The sequence below is a fragment of the Anas acuta genome, chromosome W (genome assembly GCF_963932015.1).
Source record: "Anas acuta chromosome W, bAnaAcu1.1, whole genome shotgun sequence".
Taxonomy (NCBI): domain Eukaryota; kingdom Metazoa; phylum Chordata; class Aves; order Anseriformes; family Anatidae; genus Anas; species Anas acuta.
This window is the reverse complement of record NC_089016.1, coordinates 4,524,815-4,541,967: the sequence shown is the minus strand read 5'-3', so window position 1 is coordinate 4,541,967 and position 17,153 is coordinate 4,524,815. Positions and strand designations below refer to the sequence as shown.

Genomic DNA, 17,153 nt, shown 5'->3' with positions numbered 1-17,153 from the left:
CTCGGCTCTGGTGAGGCCGCACCTCGAGTACTGTGTTCAGTTTTGGGCCCCTCGCTACAAGAAGGACATGGAGGTGCTTGAGCGGGTCCAGAGAAGGGCAATGAAGCTGGTGAGGGGCCTGGAGAACAAGTGCTACGAGGAGCGGCTGAGGGAGCTGGGCTTGTTCAGCCTGGAGAAGAGGAGGCTCAGGGGCGACCTTATCGCTCTCTACAGATACCTTAAAGGAGGCTGTAGCGAGGTGGGGGTTGGTCTGTTCTCCCACGTGCCTGGTGACAGGACGAGGGGGAATGGGCTTAAGTTGCGCCAGGGGAGTTTTAGGATGGATGTTAGGAAGAACTTCTTTACCAAAAGGGTTGTTAGACACTGGAACAGGCTGCCCAGGGAGGTGGTGGAGTCACCATCCCTGGAAGTCTTTAAAAGACGTTTAGATGTAGAGCTTAGGGATATGGTTTAGTGGGGACTGTTAGTGTTAGGTCAGAGGTTGGACTCGATGATCTTGAGGTCTCTTCCAACCTAGAAATTCTGTGATTCTGTGATTCTGTGAACTCATGGGCTATTCTCATCCAGTATTAAATCCCCTTGAGGTACACACCAGACCTCCCCATTCTTTTGCATTACCCACCAAAGGTATCCAGGCCCCTAAGCAAAAGCAATCCCACAAATGGGTTTGCCTTTCCTGAGGCAGGAGTAGCCCAGACTGTCTTACCCAGCATGTTTCTTATGTGCACTACAGGAACTTTATCCCCTTCTGCAGCACTTAACAGGTTTGACTGGGCAAGTCCAACTCTGTTGACTGATCTCCTGGTGTTGACTAACCAGGTGGCCTTTGACAAATGCATATCCCAATTTTGGAATGTCCCAGCACCCATTGCTTTCAGTGTAGTTTTTAACAGTCCATTGCATTGTTCAACTTTCCCAGAGGCCGGTACATGATAGGGGATGTGATACACCCACTCAATACCATGCTCTTTGACCCAAGTGTCTATAAGGTTGTTTCAGAAATGAGTGCCATTGTTTAACTCAATTCTTTATGAGGTGCCATGTCACCATAGAACTTGCTTTTCAAGGCCCAGGATAGTGTTCTGTGCAGTGGCATGGGGCACAGGATATGTTTCCAGCCACCTGGTGGTTGCTTCCGCCATTGTAGGTACATGGCATTTGCCGTTAAGGGTTTGAGGGGGTGTGATGTAATCAATCTGCCAGGCCTCTCCGTATTTATATTTTAGCCATTGTCCTCCATACCAAAGAGGATTCAACTGCTTGTCTTGCTTGATTGTAGCAGGTTTCACAATCATGAATAACCTGTGCAATAGTGTCCATGGTCAGGTCCACCCCTCGATCACGAGCCCATTTATACATTTCATCTCTGCCTTGATGGCCAGAGGAGTTGTATTGAGTCTGGCTGGGATAGAATTAACTTTCCCTGCAGCAGCCCATGCAGTGCTGTGCACTGCACTTGTAGCTAGAACAGCACTGGTATCACACCAGAGTTGTGTCTACTGCTGAGCAGTGCTGGCACAGCATCAGGACTCTCACTATCCCTCTGAGAGTCAGCAGACTGGGGATGGTCAAAAAGTGAGAAAAGAATATCACCAGGGCAGCTGACCTAAACCAAGCAAAAGGATATTCCATACTGTATGACATCACTACTCAGCAATAAAAGGTGGAAAAATGAAGAAGATGGGAGAGGGTGGGCTCTTGTGAAAACTGTTTGTCCTCCTGAGCAACAGCTATGTGCTTTGAGGCCCAGCTTCAAGGACGAGGTCAAGCATCGCTTATTTGTGGGAAGTAGAGAGTAATTTCTTTCCTCTGCACTTCTGCACAGGCTTTGCTAGTGATTTTGTTTTTGTTTTCTTTTTTATTTTTTCCTTTTTCCTTTTTCCTTTTTTTTTTCCTTTAGTTAAATTGTTTAATTAGTAATAATTTTCCCTTAATAGTAATAGAATACATTTTTTCCTTTGATTATTAATTATTAATTATTAATTATTCTTATCTCAACTGTTAGTTGTTTCTTTCCTTTTCTTCTTCCTCTCTTCTCGTGAGGCGAGGAAGTGAGAGAGTGGTTGTGGTGGAGTTCAGCTGTCTAGCAAGGTAAAACCACCACAGGTGTCATCGGCCTATTGAGCTATACATAATTCACCCTTATGTTGTGTACTGGGTCTGGCTGGGATGTTAACTTTCCCTGCAGCAGCCCATACAGTGCTGTGCTCTGCACTTGTAGCTAGAACAGCAGTGGTATCACAGCAGTGTTGTGTCTATTGCTGAGCAATGCTGGCACAGTATAAGGATTCACTCTAACCCCTTCCCAAGAGCCATCAGGCTGGGGGTAGGCAAGAGGTGAGGAGGGGACATCACCAGGGCAGTTGAGCTAGACCAGCCAAAGGGATATTCCATACCATATAATGTCACACAGCAATAAAATGTGGGAAAGGGCTCTTGTTATGAAAACAGCACTAATAGGAGGGAAAAGACTCTCATTATAAAAATGTTCATCCTTTCAAACAACTGCTATGTGTATTGAAGTCCTGCCTCCTGGGAGGTGTCCTAACATCATTCATTGATGGGAATTAGAGAATAATTTCTTTATTTCTTTCATCAATCTCTGTGCTGCCACATGGCCTTTGCTTTTTTGTTGATGGTGGTGGTGTTTGTTTGTTTGTTTGTTTCTTTCTTTGGTTGGTTGGTTTTGGTTGGTTGGTTTGGTTTAGTTTGGTGTTCCTTTTTCATTTTCCCTTTAATTAAATTATCCATATTGCAACCTTTTGCTTTCATTTCCCTTAGCCAACGGGATTTTCCAGCAGGATCATAGAGGATATCCTCAGATGTGGCCCTGACTCCCAGAGTTATTGCATTGGATCTTTCAGATACCCGGAGATATCTTGGAGCAGCTGTGGCACCTGAGATGTCGCCAGGTGCTTCCATCCGAACCACTCCCTGCTGCTCTCCATCTCCATCCTTTACCACAGGACAAGGGGATTTTGTGCCCAGCAGAACTAGCAGGGGGAATGCCCAGATGAAGTGTGGATGGAAGGAGATGAGCCCCTTTCCAGCCCCAGGACCACAGACCCCAAATGAGATGCCTCAATGGCCTCAGCTGAATCCCGTCCCTCAGCAGGGGTACAGAGATCCCTGCCTGCCACTGCCCAGCTGTCCTCCCTGTGATGGGACAAGGGGAGGGGTTTCTCATACCCAGCTCTGTCCCTGGCGGGAGGAATGACACAGATTGAAAGAAGTCTCCCAGCAGCTGAGGGAGGGAATATCAGTGATTGCTTTGGTGCATTTCCAAGGAGGTTTGTGGGGAGACAAAGGACATCTCGAGGGAGCCCAGTGGGACAGAGCAATTGATATCATGGTCAGGTGCTGTGCTGCTGAGCTGGGCCAGGCTCCTGTGCTTCAGGGAACTCCTGGCGCTGCAGAGAGACAGCTCTGCCCAGGAGCAGGTCCTCTGCACAGCACAGCAGGGCTGGGGGCTCTGACTGCAGGTGGCACTGGGAGAGGAGAGGAGAGAGGGGTTGGAGGCAGCAAGGAGCGCAACAGCAGAGGGCAGCGTGTGGCAGGACACATCTGCAGGCTCTTGACACGGTGAGTCTGGAAGCAGGGCAATGCAGATGCAGTTGCCAGAGGGGTCTTCTACAGCTGGCACAACCGATGCCTGATAGCATCTGTTAGGGTGGCTCTTCCTCTGTCTTAAGCAAAGAGTAGAAGATGCTTTAGAGAATGGCATTTATGAGGGGAAATCTCAAGAGGAAGATGAAGGCTTGGTTTATCTGAAGCAGAGGGCTTTTTATGTAGTCTGTTTTCAGATTCCTGCTGTGGAGGGAAGGCAGGTTTCATGGTAATGGGTTGTCAGGATTGTACAGGAGAGTGGGACTCCTGGAGCATTGCACTGAGAGATCAATATGGAAGTGATGAGTCTTATATACTCTCTTCCCACATCTCAGCATACAGACTACAGCAATATCATGTTTATGGTGTCTTCAGGGCTTACCTGAGCTGATCTTTAGGAGCTGCATCCTCTGTGATGCTCCTGGACAGTGCCCAGTCTCCAGGAGTCCTCTATAGAGCAAAGCTGAGCATACAGCTTGTGGAATGGGGTCTGTGAGTGTGGACAGGGAGGAGACATGGGGACAGAGAAACAGCTCCTGGTGAGCTGTCCCTCCCTGGCATTGCCTCCCCTGGCAGCAGCACGGTGCCATTCCTCCTGGCTTCTCCACCTGGCTGTGCTGCTGCTGTTCTTGTTTGCAGGCTGGCTGGGGATGGGGGTTTCACATGCACATGGAGTGAGCCCTCAGTGTGCTTGGGGGAAGTAGAGTATGGGGACAGGGTATGGTGTCTGGAGATGTGCCCTTTGAGCCTAGATTCTTCTGCTTTCAGCAGTGTCATGATTTTTTTTCAGGTGAATGTAATTGTTGTGAAGCTCAAGGAGATGCCAGCAGAAGAGACCAGCCTTTATGGACAGGCTGGCTGTCCTCTCTGAAGGACAGTCCACACTTAAGGGACAGTCTTTTGCCTCTGAGTATGAATGAAAAGGAATGAAAACACAATAAAGATTTCCCATCAACCCTCCACCACAGATGGGTAAACTGGGAACAACAAAGTGGAAAATATCGATATATCAGAAGTGAATTTAATTTGAGATTGTTGCTCTTTACTTATTTCTGTAGAGCAGGGGTGACGCCTGCATTGCCCACAGCAGAGTCCCATGCTCCCAGAGGCACCCTCAGGTAGCATCAATCAGGCCACATGAAAGAGACCTGCCAAATATCTGCCTGGAAGTGTGGAAGTACGTTGGAGTGCTTAAATAAGGAATGGAAATTGCTTTTCTCTAAGGAATTAACTCTATGGTTAATTATCACCAGCTTTCTGCTCCTTTCTGCAGGACCCCATGGCCAGAACCAGCAAATGCCCAACAGCAGCTTTGTGAGTGAGTTCCTTCTGCTGGCATTCGCAGACACGCGGGAGCTGCAGCTCCTGCACTTCGTGCTCTTCCTGGGCATCTACCTGGCTGCCATCCTGGGCAACGGCCTCATCCTCACCGCCATAGCCTGTGACCACCGCCTCCACACCCCCATGTACTTCTTCCTCCTCAACCTCGCCCTCTTAGACATGGGCTGCATCTCCACCACTGTCCCCAAAGCCATGGCCAATTCCCTCTGGGACACCAGGGCCATCTCTTATGCAGGATGTGCTGCACAGGTCTTTCTCTTTGCCTTCTTGACTGGAGCAGAGTTTTCAGTCCTTACTCTCATGGCCTATGATCGCTACATTGCCATCTGCAAGCCCCTGCACTACGGGAGCCTCCTGGGCAGCAGAGCTTGTGCCCAGATGGCAGCAGCTGCCTGGGGCAGTGGGGTTCTCCATGCTGTGCTGCACACTGCCATTACATTTTCCCTGCCCCTCTGCCAAGGCAATGTTGTGGACCAGTTCTTCTGTGAAATCCCCCAGATCCTCAAGCTCTCCTGCTCAGATGCCTACCTCAGGGAAGTTGGGGCACTTATGTTTAGTGTTTCTTTTTTATTTGGTTGTTTTGTTTTCATTCTTTTCTCCTATGTGCAGATCTTCAGGGCTGTGCTGAGGATGCCCTCTGAGCAGGGACGACACAAAGCCTTTTCTACTTGTCTCCCTCACCTGGCTGTGGTCTCCCTGTTTGTCAGCACTGCCATGTTTGCCTACCTCAAGTCCCCCTCCACCTCCTCCCCATCCTTGGACCTGGTCTTGTCTCTTCTGTACTCAGTGGTGCCTCCAGTAGTGAACCCCCTCATCTACAGCAAGAGGAACCTGGAACTGAAGGATACCTTAAGGAAATTATTTACATTCTTGCTTCTTAAGCATCAGAAACGTGACCATCATCTTAACAAGACAGGCAGGATTTCTCAGAGAAATGAACATCTTGAAAAAGATTTTTTTTTTTTTTAGAGAAGATTAAGTTTATTTTTATCATCCTACCTGTTGTTCATTATAGTTTATTTGACCCAATCATACTTAAAGAACCAATCTTTCAGTGTAAATAAATAAAATAAGCCATCAGAAATTCACTGGTCTCAGCTGCCACTTTTTCCAATCTTCCCTGCAGCTGGAGGAGCAGCTCCAGCACACAGGAGGGGCTCAGGGCCAAGAGCCCAGCTGCCACGTGGAGGAGCAGCCCCAGTGTCCCTCAGGGCTTCCCCTCACTGCCCGCTGGGCTCTGCTGCCTTTGGGTTGGGGCTGCTGCTTCCCTGGAGACGCAGCTATGGCCAGAAGCAGGACGAGGCCTTCTCCATGCTGCTCCCCATTCACTTCCAAGCTCTTCCTTTGTGCCCCTGCCTATGTGTTATTCCTAAGATCTCATACGCTTTGGCAACAGTCTTATTGTCTCTGCAGTGGCATCTCTATGCATCTCTTCTAATGCTGGTGTCAAGAACACACCCAAGGTGCTGCTCCCTGAACAGGCCACTTGCTTCTGGGCTTCAGCATGGATCAGAGTCCCAGAGTGATCAGTGAAGGACTGAGGGCTGAACTGAGAGTATCCTTCTTGGTTGCACATGGCCCAGTAAACAGTAACTGGCCTTTGACTTTCCTGCCTGGTACTGTCCAACTGGTGCTGGGACTGATGGTAAATGGCATCCTGGAGAGCAATCTGGAGAGGAAGAATTTGTGAGATTGTGTGGGCATTGAGTGTTTCTTCATCTAGTGAGTGACCATCCAATGTAGAGTATCCCAAAGAAAAAGGAGAACATGAGGAGCCCATGGGCTATGGAGGGCTCTGCAGTGCCCAGAGTGGTTGTGAGGAGCCAGCAGGCAAAGGTATCCAAGAGTCAAGTGTGGTTCAGGACAGCTTCTTTGAAACCCCGCAATCAGGATTGAGTGCAGCACTTGCCTGCCCTTTGTGCCCTTATCACAGATTCATTGAATCAGTAAGGTTGGAAAAGACCTCCAAGATCATCTGGTCCAACCATTCCCCTACCGCCAGGATCATCCATTAAACCATGTCATTTTTTTGCCCTTAGAGACACCCTATGGTCCTGCCAAGCACTGCCCTGTGCTACTGAGCCATCAGGGTAGATTGAAAGGGTCTCAACAGAAGATATCCCCAGTGAGTTGGGTCTTCTGCCCAGCCTGAGCAGCACAGGCAGAGGGGAGTAGGGGTAGAAGGCACCACAGCCCCCTCGGTCTGCAGAGCAGCACCGCCAGCTGCAGCTGGGGCTCGGAGCTCCCTCTGAGTGTCTTCTAGGCCAGCTTCAGGCACGCAGCTTCTGGACTTGAGTGTGATCCTCACTGTGTGCAAGGAGCTGAGAGACTGCCAACAGGCATGGGGCTCGGACATTGCCTGCAAGGTCCCTCCTGCCCTAGCAACTCCCAGAACTGGCACGGAACTGGCTCCTGTGCCTCAGAGAGGCTGGGAGTCCAGCAGCAGGATTATGGGCCGGAAGGATCACAGCCAGCTCACTTCTACCTGGGCAGGTCCTGGGCCAAAAAGGGTCTGTTTTGTAGGTGTCGTATTAAGACGTCAGTGGTGCCTCAGAGATTCCTAATGCAGTCCTAAGTCTGTGAAGTGGACTGTGAGTTGACTTCTTTCTGAAGTAGCCTACAGGCCACCTCCTGACTGCCAGCTGGGATCTGTGCCATTCATATCTGCCAGTGTACCTATCTGAAAGGCTGGCAAAAGCACCTGGATGAATGTAGTTTGTGTGATCCTCTCCTCGTAAGTATCTGGTAATCCCCGTAAAGGAAGAGGTCTTGGATAAAGGGTCACATGTCAGAGGGTTCATCTTTTTCCTAAAAAATGTGGCTTCTTTCAGATTTCCACACAAAGGTGACTACTGCCTCCAAAGTGCCTGGGGGGAGCTGAAGTGTGCTTGATAGCCTGTGAAAAGTTACCCAGGAGCTGTAGGAGCCATTTTAGATCCAAAGCTGGTGGGTAGGAAGGGCACTTTTGGGGTGGTGCAGAGCTGCTAGATACGTTGTGCAGGATGCTCCTACAGAACTTTGTGCCCTTCACCCTCCTGACTACAATGCCACTTCTGTATCAGGAATGGAGTAGCCAGCAGAGGTTAGAAAGATACTCTGAGATCATAAAAGCTATCAGAAAGTTCCCCCTACGAAGATAGCTGATATGGGGAAGTCAGGAGAAGCCTGGGCAGGAGAGGTGTGTGATCTGGGGGAGGGAAGAAGGGACCTCTTGACCAGGAGACCTTGAGCAGAAGAAACTACCAGTTCTGAAGAGGTAAGAGGGTTCAGGTAATGTTGATGCTACTGCAACACTGACTCTGAAAACATTCCTGTTAGGCTCTTACCCTGTTTCTAACCCCTAACTGCTACTCCTCCCCTTGACTGTAATCCACTACTCTCCCGCTTAACCTCAAACCTTCCTTTGAAGCCAAAGCTCAAACCCATAAGCCCATAACATTAACTTCTTGCTCACCTTAATCTCTGTCCTTATCACTAGGATAGAAATGCTCTATTTAACCCTAGCCCTCAGGCAAGCCCTAAGCCCTAAACCCTACACCCTACACCCTAAACCCTAAGCCCTGAGTCCTAAACCCTAACCTGGAAACTGAACTACCAATATTCCAGTTCCCAGGATCTAAAAACCTCAACTTCATCTCCTCAGCTACTTAAAATGTTTGCCATATTGTCAGGAATGGTGAAGTTGCTGAGCATTCACACATCATTCAAAGATGAATGTGAGGTGGCATGTATCTGATCATCTTGCAGGCAACAAGGAGGAGATGAGTAGAAATGCTGTGAGGAGCTCAGCTGTGTCTCAAGTTTTTCATAGGCCCACAGGAGGAACATGGTTGTGAAGGAGCTGACAGGTCAACTCCTGGCTGGGATCCGTACTTTTAGGCTCTCATCTGCCCAGTGTCCCTGTCAGGCCAGTGGAAGCTGCCCGGTTGGCATGTTGATTGTGGGATCCCCTCTGCTTAAGTGCCTGGTAGGCCCCAGCCAGGAAGAAGACCTGCATATGGGCTATTTCTGTCCTTCTGCAAGACGAAAGGAACACAGCTGCAAGACGACAGGAACAAAGCTGTTCACTCACCAACCTCCCCAGTGAAATAAGAGAGGTTCAGTACCAAAAAAGTTTAAAGCTCATGTGTTGGGGAAAGGACAGTTTGATTAAAAGAAAAGGAAGGGAAAATATTATTACTATAATTAATATTAGTAATAAATATTACGTATATAAGATGATGATGATGATGATGATGATATCTACAAACCAAGTGATGCTCAGTACAATTACTCACCACCCAATGGGAGATGCCCATCCCATCCCTGAGCAGCAGTCCCCCTAACCCTGGCCAGCCTGTGTCAGGATCTCCTGTGGAGGTCCCTTGACTAAATTAAATTAACATTTATGGCAAAACTATATTTCAGAAGGATTTGAACTACTTTCTTCCCTTTCTCAAAAATAACTTCTGCTCTGTTGCCCCACATGATGATGTCATCAATGCATTGCTGCTGTTTAGGAGCTTCCCCGTGTTCCATGGCAATCTGGAAAAGTCCATGGCAAATGGTAGGGCTGTGTTTCTACCCCTGGGGCAGTCAGTTCCAGGTGGACTGGATGTCCCTGCAACAGTGGCTTGCACACTGCAGCACCTGCTGTTCTTCAGCCTTCATCAATCCTGCAACAGAATGGTCCTGTGAGAGACCAGGGCAGGTAGACAACTGTTTAATGTCCTCTCTCTCCAAGGCAGCTATGTCAAAGCCCCACAGCTACCCTTTTGGATCTTTGAAGTACCCTCTTCTAAGGTAGTCTATGCCAAGGATTCACAGAGGTGTTTTTCCAATGCCTTCCCAATTAGACTCATTTCAGCTTCCACTGCAGTTAACTGCTCTAGGTGCCTGCCCAGATCTTCCCACATTCCCTGACACTCCTCACTCTCCTGCCTCTGGGAAGATCTCTTCATAGCATTCTTAAGTAGTTCTTTGACCTTAAACAAAAGCTGAAACATATTCAGGAGCAATAACAACAGGAACATGTTGGTTTGACTATCCCAAGGATATTCAGAACTTTGAACAGCTATTGTAACTAGCCTGGAGGAGAAAGGGGAGGTGAAGGGGAAAGGGAGAGTGAAGAAGTGGGAAAGATGTGCACCCATTGTCTGCTCCATGTCCCTATCTACCATCTCAGGGACCTGAGTATCGGGAGAAGAACCAATCTTGCTGCCAAAGGCTGATGCAAAGAAGACATTAAGTACCTCAGCCTTTTCCTCATCCCTTGTAACTCTGTTTCCCTTCACATCCAATAAAGGATGACGATTCTCCTTAATTCCCCTTTAAATAAAGTATCTAAATAAACAGATTTTATTGTCTTTGACAGTAATAGCCAGATTGAACTCCAGCTGGGCTTTGTCCCTTCTATATTCTTCCCTGCACAGCCTCATGATATTTAGGACACAGCTCCAGGCAGAATGACAGCGTGCATGAGAAAGAAACTCAGAAGAGGTGGAACCTGGCAGCCTTCCATCCCCTACCCTTCTGTGACTCCGTGCTGCAATTCCATTCAGCTGGTTACTGCTGTATTACCCAAACTTTCCTGGAACTCCTGATGCTGCTATCTTTCCAGAGATAGCACAATCACACAAAGGTAGAACTGTCTGCCTGCAGACATGAAGAGCTGACAGAATAGAGCATCAGTGTGGGGGAGCCTTGAGAAACTGTAGATTTTGCCTACAGAAAACTCTTGACATTTTATAAGGAGATGAGCCTAGTCCTGCACCATCGGGACTGTAAGCCCACACATCAGGGCCAAGTCTGTGCTGAGTGAACAGTGCCCCGGAGGAGGGGGGCCTGGGAACTCTGAGGGATACCACACGAGCAGTGGTGTCTGCTCACCAGGAACCAGGCCAGATCCTACAGAGCTTCCTTAGGAGCATGGCCACAAAGAAAATCTGAATTATACTCAGCTAGGATCCTGGTGTGACGCCATATAGACAAGGATCTACAGCCAGCAGTGAAATAGATGCAGGTTTGTGAGTCCTTTGGGCAGCCTGTTGTGGAGGGGATTAAGGGCTGTGGCAAGGCTGAAAGTCCCAACAGGACCAAGTTCTTTGTGTCCAAAGCTATAGCTGTTGTCTCTGCCACTAAGGCCTATGAGGAGACAGCTTATTGTCACAGCACCAGGGACTCACTGGCTCCTCAACACCAAACACGAGCCAGGCAGGAGTCAAACCATTCTCCTCCACTTGGCAATGCACATCCCCATCTCCTACTGCCCCAGAAAGAGCCCTGAGCAATGTGTGAAGGGAAAGGATCACCCTTCTAGGGTCTAGGGGTCAAGGCCTGGCCCTTGTGCTTGATGAAACATCTAGTTTCCCTATACATTAATGTCAAATTCACACTGCCACTGTCTCCTTGTCTCCAGTGGTCTGCTCTAAGGAGCTCCAAGGCAGGTTACATCAGTGCTGGCCCTTGAGGGGACACTCCAGGAAAGTTACATTGCACTTGGACTTCTGGAGAGATTTCTTCAATTTGCTCTCAATGCCTGAGGTTTGTGGACTCATCACCATCTGAAAAGAGGACTGAACTTCAATTTCCCCCACGTTCCTGCCTCTCTCCTACTGCACAGCAGAAAGGACTCCTCTGAAGCCCACAGCAGACCCTGCCCCCATGTTACTCTCAGCCAGCACCAGACAAAGCTCAAGCAGGTGAGCTGAAGAAAGATTCTGCAAAGAGATGCTCAGGCTGGGTGTGCTCTAAGACTTGCAATAGGTTTTGCTCAGAGAAGTCTGGTCTGACTTTGTTCTGCATTCTCCTCTTTAACATGCAACGATGTCAATTGTCAGAAAATGCCCATCAGCAGCTCTGTGACGGAATTCCTTCTGCTGGCATTCACAGAAACATGGGAGCTGCAGCTCCTGCACTTCACGCTCTTCCTGGACATCTACCTGGCTGCCCTCCTGGGCAACGGCCTCATCCTCGCCGCTGTAACCTGCGACCACCGCCTCCACACCCCCATGTACTTCTTCCTCCTCAACCTCGCCCTCCTCAGCCTGGGCTGCATCTCCACCACTCTGCCCAAAGCCATGACCAGTTCCCTCTGGGACACCAGGGCCATCTCCTATCAAGGGTGTGCTGCACAGGTGTTTTTCTTTCTATTCTTTATGTCTTCAGAAATTTCTGTTCTTACTATCATGGCCTACGACAGCTCTGTTGTCATCTGCAAGTGCCTGCACTATGAACCCAGAAGTCTGCCCCAAGGAAGGAGATTTAGTGGAGGCTAGGAGTATGGGAGGATACTGGCAAGCGCCTAGAGCAGTGGGCACATCCACTGCTTTGGAACTTCACCCCTGAGCAAGTGCAGAATCCTAAAAAAAATGGTGAAATGCATGAAAAAGGGTTGTGAAAAGACACAAATCGATGCAACATCCTGGGGCTATTCCTATGTATAGAAGACACAGTCAATGTTACTCCAAGTCCAGTGACAGGCCCTCCCACAACTCCACCCTATGTGATGATTCCTGCAGCCACTCCAACTCCTCTGAAAGGCCCTGCAGACACCACAACTCCTGCAATGGGCCCTGCAGGCACTTCAGCCCCTCTGATGGACCCCATGGCTGGGCCAGAGAACCAACCTGTGTCACTATTGGTTACACCTTTCTGCAAGAGAAAACTATGGATGCAAAAAATCATTTTTCTTTTTTCCTTAGAAAGGAAAGAAAAGGGGCAAGAATTTGCAGGCAAGAATGCAGGAAGAAGACAAGGAATGCTTCAACAAAGTTAGGCCATCAAGGAAGAAGGAGGGCAAAGAGGAAGAGATCAGAAAAGCATCAGTAACCACAAGACCCCTATCCCAGGGGGAGCTATGGGATTTGTGAAAAAAATTCAGTCATCATTTAGGTGAGCACATTGTCACTTGGCTGCTCCAGTGCTGGGAGAACAGGGCTAATAGCCTGGAATTAGAGGACAGAGAAGCCAAGCAGCTGGGATCCCCCTCTAGGGAAGGGGTGATTGACAAAGCAATTGGCCCTACCATTTACCATGGACTGACCCAGACTGCCCTGCAATGGGGGAAGCTCCTGAACACCTGCAGTACCTTGGTGACATCATCATGTGGGGCAACAGAGCAGAAGTATTTGAGAAAGGGAAGGAAAGAATCCAAATCCTTCTGAAAGCTGGTTTTACCCTAAAACAAATGTCAAAGGACCACAACACTTGATCCCCATGCAAGCTGGCCAGGGTCAAGGGGACCACAGCTCAGAGATGGGATGATGGGCATCAGTCATTAGGTGGTGAGCAATTGCATTGTGCATCACTTGCTTTGTACACCTAAGTATTAATGTTGTTATTGTTGCTGTTATTATTATTATTAATCTCTTCCTTTTCTGTCCTTTTAAACTGTCTTCATCTCAACCCATGAGCTTTACAGTTGTGGAGCTGCAGGAACAGTGAGTTAACAGCTGTGTGGTGCTGAGCTGCCGGCTGGGTTAAACCACAACATATTGACAACTGCACATCAATAGCAAAAATCACACTTCTAAAATCAGTCTCTCCCATGTTCAGAGAGGAGCAGTCGCTGATGACTTCAGTCTGCTTCAAACACCACACCCCAGGAGAGACCCCGATGACTTCAGGAGCTGTCAGCCCTGAGGCCTTGGGGACACCTGGAGGGAGCCCAATGGCACAGAGCAAGTGATGCCATGGTCGGGTGCTGTGCTGCTGAGCTGGGCTGGGCTCCTGGGCCCAAGGGGAGCTCCTGGCAAGCAGGCAGCGCTGCAGAGAGACAGCTCTGCCCAGGAGCAACTCCTCTGCACAGCACAGCAGGGCTGGGGGCACTGCCTGCAGAGACACAGTGCTTAAAGGCAGGCAGAAGTGGCAGCATGCCCAGAGCTCCATGCAGGAGAAGACTTCCCAGCCCTGCACCCGGTAAGTGTCTGGCTGGAGGGCAATGCAGCCGCAGTTCGTGGAGGCAGGAGAAGCCGGGGGTGCAGGCAGGGGTGTCCAGGGTTGTGGTGCAGAGCAGGGTCCCTGCTGTGGCCCAGGGGCTGTGTGGCGGGGCAGGGCCTCTGCCGCCTGCCAGGCTCAGCACTCAGCCTGCCCGGGGAGCTGCCCAGGGCACTGCAGGGAGAAGCTGCGGGTGGAAGGAGCCCCCCCGGCAGGGCAGGGTCCTGCTGCTGCTGGGAGGCTGCTGACTGGGGCAGCCTGCTCACAGCTCCACAGCACAACCAGGGTGTATCTAAAGGTTCTTTGAGAGAGCCGGGATAAAGTAGGGGATTTCAGCTTCAGTCACAGCTTTTCTGAGCCTCCTGAACTTCCAATCTTCTCTACTTGCCTCAGTTGTAATAGAAATATTTGCTGTTAATTCCAGGAAGCGCCTAAGACTCCATGATGGCTGAGAGGTTACAAGGATCTTTTCCTTCCCCTCAGCCCATAGAAAGCTCCACCACCACATGTGCAGTGTCAGCAGGGTCTGTGTGACCTGGGCTCTAGGACATGTCCCCAGCGAGCTGCCCCTGGGCAGAGCCCTGCTGCCAGGAGGTGTCTGCAGGGCAGAGCTGAGCACCCAGCGGGTGGGATGGGGGCTGTGAGGTGCAGGCAGGAGGCGTGGGGACAGAGACCCAGCTGCAGGCAGGGACAGCTGCAGGCAGCAGAGCAATGGGCAGGGAATGGTAGGACAGTGCTAACGGAGTAGTCTCGCACCTCTCTGTCTGCCCTCTAGCCCACAGGATTAAGGACATGACTCATAACCTCAGTAGCAGGACCTCACTCACAGCAGGCCCTTCTGAGTTCCTGTTGGTCCCTCGCCTTGCCTCCCCTGGCAGAAGCCCTGTGATATTCCTCTCTCTTCTTGGATCTGCAGCTGCTGTTCTTGCTTTATGGCTCCCTGCAGATCTGGCTTTCAGCTGCAACTCAAGCACTGACCCTCTGGGTCCCACCACGCAGATGTGTCCATAGGAGGAAGGTGCCCAGAGTTCCCCTTCTAACCTGTGGGGCTCTGGGCATCTTCGTCCGTGGGGCACAGACAAAGCTGTATCTCCTTCCAGGGACTTTCTGAGGCCACAATCATTGAGCAGCTCAATGTGGGTAACTCGACTGAGCCCTAGAGGAGTCTGGCTGAGACCAGGGTAGATGGACAGACAGGCTATCCTCACTGCACTAAGGACAGTCACTTTGCCTTCCGGGACTCACAAAAGGTCACCTGGTATACCTTACAGCTGCCACGGTTTTCTACCCTCTAAAAATGCTCCTGAGTGTGATGCAGATAGAACAAAGTAAATCACAAGTACATCAGTAAAGAGTGTTGAGAGTGGTAATGCTGTGAAGTCCAATACATCAGAGGTAGATTTAATCAGCGATCACTCCTGGTTTCTTTTTGTGCAGAGCTGTAGGACAGGTCTGAATCCTCCAGCACACACAGTAGAGACCGCTGCTCCCAGGGCCACATTCCTCCAGCACCAACCAGACCTCAGGCAAGGGAGCAAAAGAAACACCTCAGAAAGGGGAAAGTCACTGTAGGGGTGTTTGGACGGGAACAGCATTAGGTTTTATATCTTAATAATCACTGTCTTTTCTTCCTTGCGTAGTCCCCCTGGTCCAGGAAGATCAGATGTCCAACAGCAGCTCCATCACAGAGTTCCTCCTCCTGGCATTCACAGACACACAGGAGCTGCAGCTCCTGCACTTCGCGCTCTTCCTGGGCATCTACCTGGCTGCCCTCCTGGGTAACGGCCTCATCCTCACCGCCGTAGCCTGCGACCACCGCCTGCACGCCCCCATGTACTTCTTCCTCCTCAACCTCTCCGTGATTGACCTGGGCTCCATTTCTACCACTGTCCCCAAAGCCATGGCCAATTCCCTCTGGGATACCAGGGCCATTTCCTATGCAGGGTGTGCTGCTCAGGTCTTCTTTTTTGTTTTCTTGATTGGAGCAGAGTATTTCCTTCTCACCATCATGGCCTATGACCGCTACGTTGCCATCTGCAAGCCCCTGCACTATGGGACCCTCCTGGGCAACAGAGCTTGTGCCCAGATGGCAGCAGCTGCCTGGGGCAGTGGGGTTCTCTATGCTCTGCTGCACACTGCCAATACATTTTCCCTGCCCCTCTGCCAAGGCAATGCTGTGAAACAGTTCTTCTGTGAAATCCCCCAGATCCTCAAGCTCTCCTGCTCACACTCCTACCTCAGGGAAATTGGGCTTCTCACAGTTAGTTGTTTTCTGTTCTGGGGGTGTTTTGCTTTCATTCTTTTCTCCTATGTTCAGATTTTCATGGCTGTGCTGAGGATGCCCTCTGAGCAGGGACGCCACAAACTCTTCTCCACATGCCTCCCTCACCTGGCTGTGGTCTTTCTGTTTCTCAGCACTGGCATGTTTGCCTATCTGAAGCCCCCTTCCATCTCCTCCCCATCCCTGAACCTGGTGATGGCTTTCCTGTACTCGGTGATGCCCCCAGCAATGAACCCCCTCATCTACAGCATGAGGAACCAGGAGCTCAAGAATGTCATTAGGAAAGTGATGTCATGGATGTTTTTCAGGATATGCTGAGGAAACTCATTGTGCCTTTCCGCAGCTATAAACTGCTTCTTTCCTTCTTCAGATGAATTACAGTTTATGTAAAGACATGGAAAGCCTTTCTTAACTTCTGGAGGGATTTGTTTGGTTTTGTTTTTCTATTTCCCTGTGTGATAATGTTTTCCTCAAAGAAATGCTGTTTTTCATCCTGTTGTACTCAATTACCAACATATAAGAAACTCATGAAAAGGACCCTAAAGGTCGTGTAATTTCAGCCCCTCTCTTCTGGGCAGGGTTGCCAAGCACTAAACCAGGCTGCGTGGAGCCGCATCCAGCCTGATGGATATCTTGTGTGACCCTGAGGCTTTGCATAAATAAGGAGCCAGAGCCTTTGTGTATTTAAACAAAATAAATGAAACCAAAACAACTTCTTTGTCTGAGACCCACTCTCAGCTGATCAGGAAGTAATGGCAATAGCAAACACCCTTCTGGCTGCAGCAGCTCGGGTCAGGCTGCCCTGGCCCTGAGGCAGTAGGAGATGCTTGAGGACCTCCAGGGATGGCACGGAGGGGCGGCAAGCCTCTGAGGATCTTCTGCAGAAGAGAGCAGGGGGCACAGCAGGGGACACTGACCTCTGTATGCTTGTGCCATGGATGTCCGCATCTGTGGGGCTGAGCCCTCTGTGCCCCCAGGAGCTGCTGTGGCCTTCAGAGGGGCTGTGGCT

General features: G+C 50.0%; 2 protein-coding genes across 2 annotated transcripts; both read left to right on the top strand.

The window, feature by feature from the left end:
* Positions 1–4,902: 4,902 nt before the first annotated feature.
* On the top strand, positions 4,903–12,203 carry LOC137847366 (olfactory receptor 14C36-like). The gene is made up of 3 exons (XM_068665647.1): positions 4,903–5,863; positions 11,818–11,970; positions 12,094–12,203. Exons 1-3 carry the CDS (start codon positions 4,903–4,905, stop codon positions 12,201–12,203), a joined length of 1,224 nt encoding a protein of 407 aa, XP_068521748.1.
* A 3,323-nt stretch (positions 12,204–15,526) lies between these two features.
* Positions 15,527–16,678, top strand: LOC137846999 (olfactory receptor 14C36-like). Its single transcript, XM_068665180.1, has one exon. The coding sequence runs from the start codon at positions 15,527–15,529 to the stop codon at positions 16,460–16,462; it is 936 nt and encodes a 311-aa protein (XP_068521281.1). The 3' UTR covers positions 16,463–16,678.
* Positions 16,679–17,153: the final 475 nt, after the last annotated feature.

Coding starts and splice junctions, on each gene's coding strand:
- LOC137847366 (XM_068665647.1), top strand. CDS start 4,903: ATGCCCAACAGCAGCTTTGTGAGTGAGTTCCTTCTGCTGGCATTCGCA. Junction 5,864..11,817: donor CCATCATCTTAACAAGACAG/GCAGGATTTCTC, acceptor TGGCATTCACAG/AAACATGGGAGCTGCAGCTC. Junction 11,971..12,093: donor CCTCAACCTCGCCCTCCTCA/GCCTGGGCTGCA, acceptor TTATGTCTTCAG/AAATTTCTGTTCTTACTATC.
- LOC137846999 (XM_068665180.1), top strand. CDS start 15,527: ATGTCCAACAGCAGCTCCATCACAGAGTTCCTCCTCCTGGCATTCACA.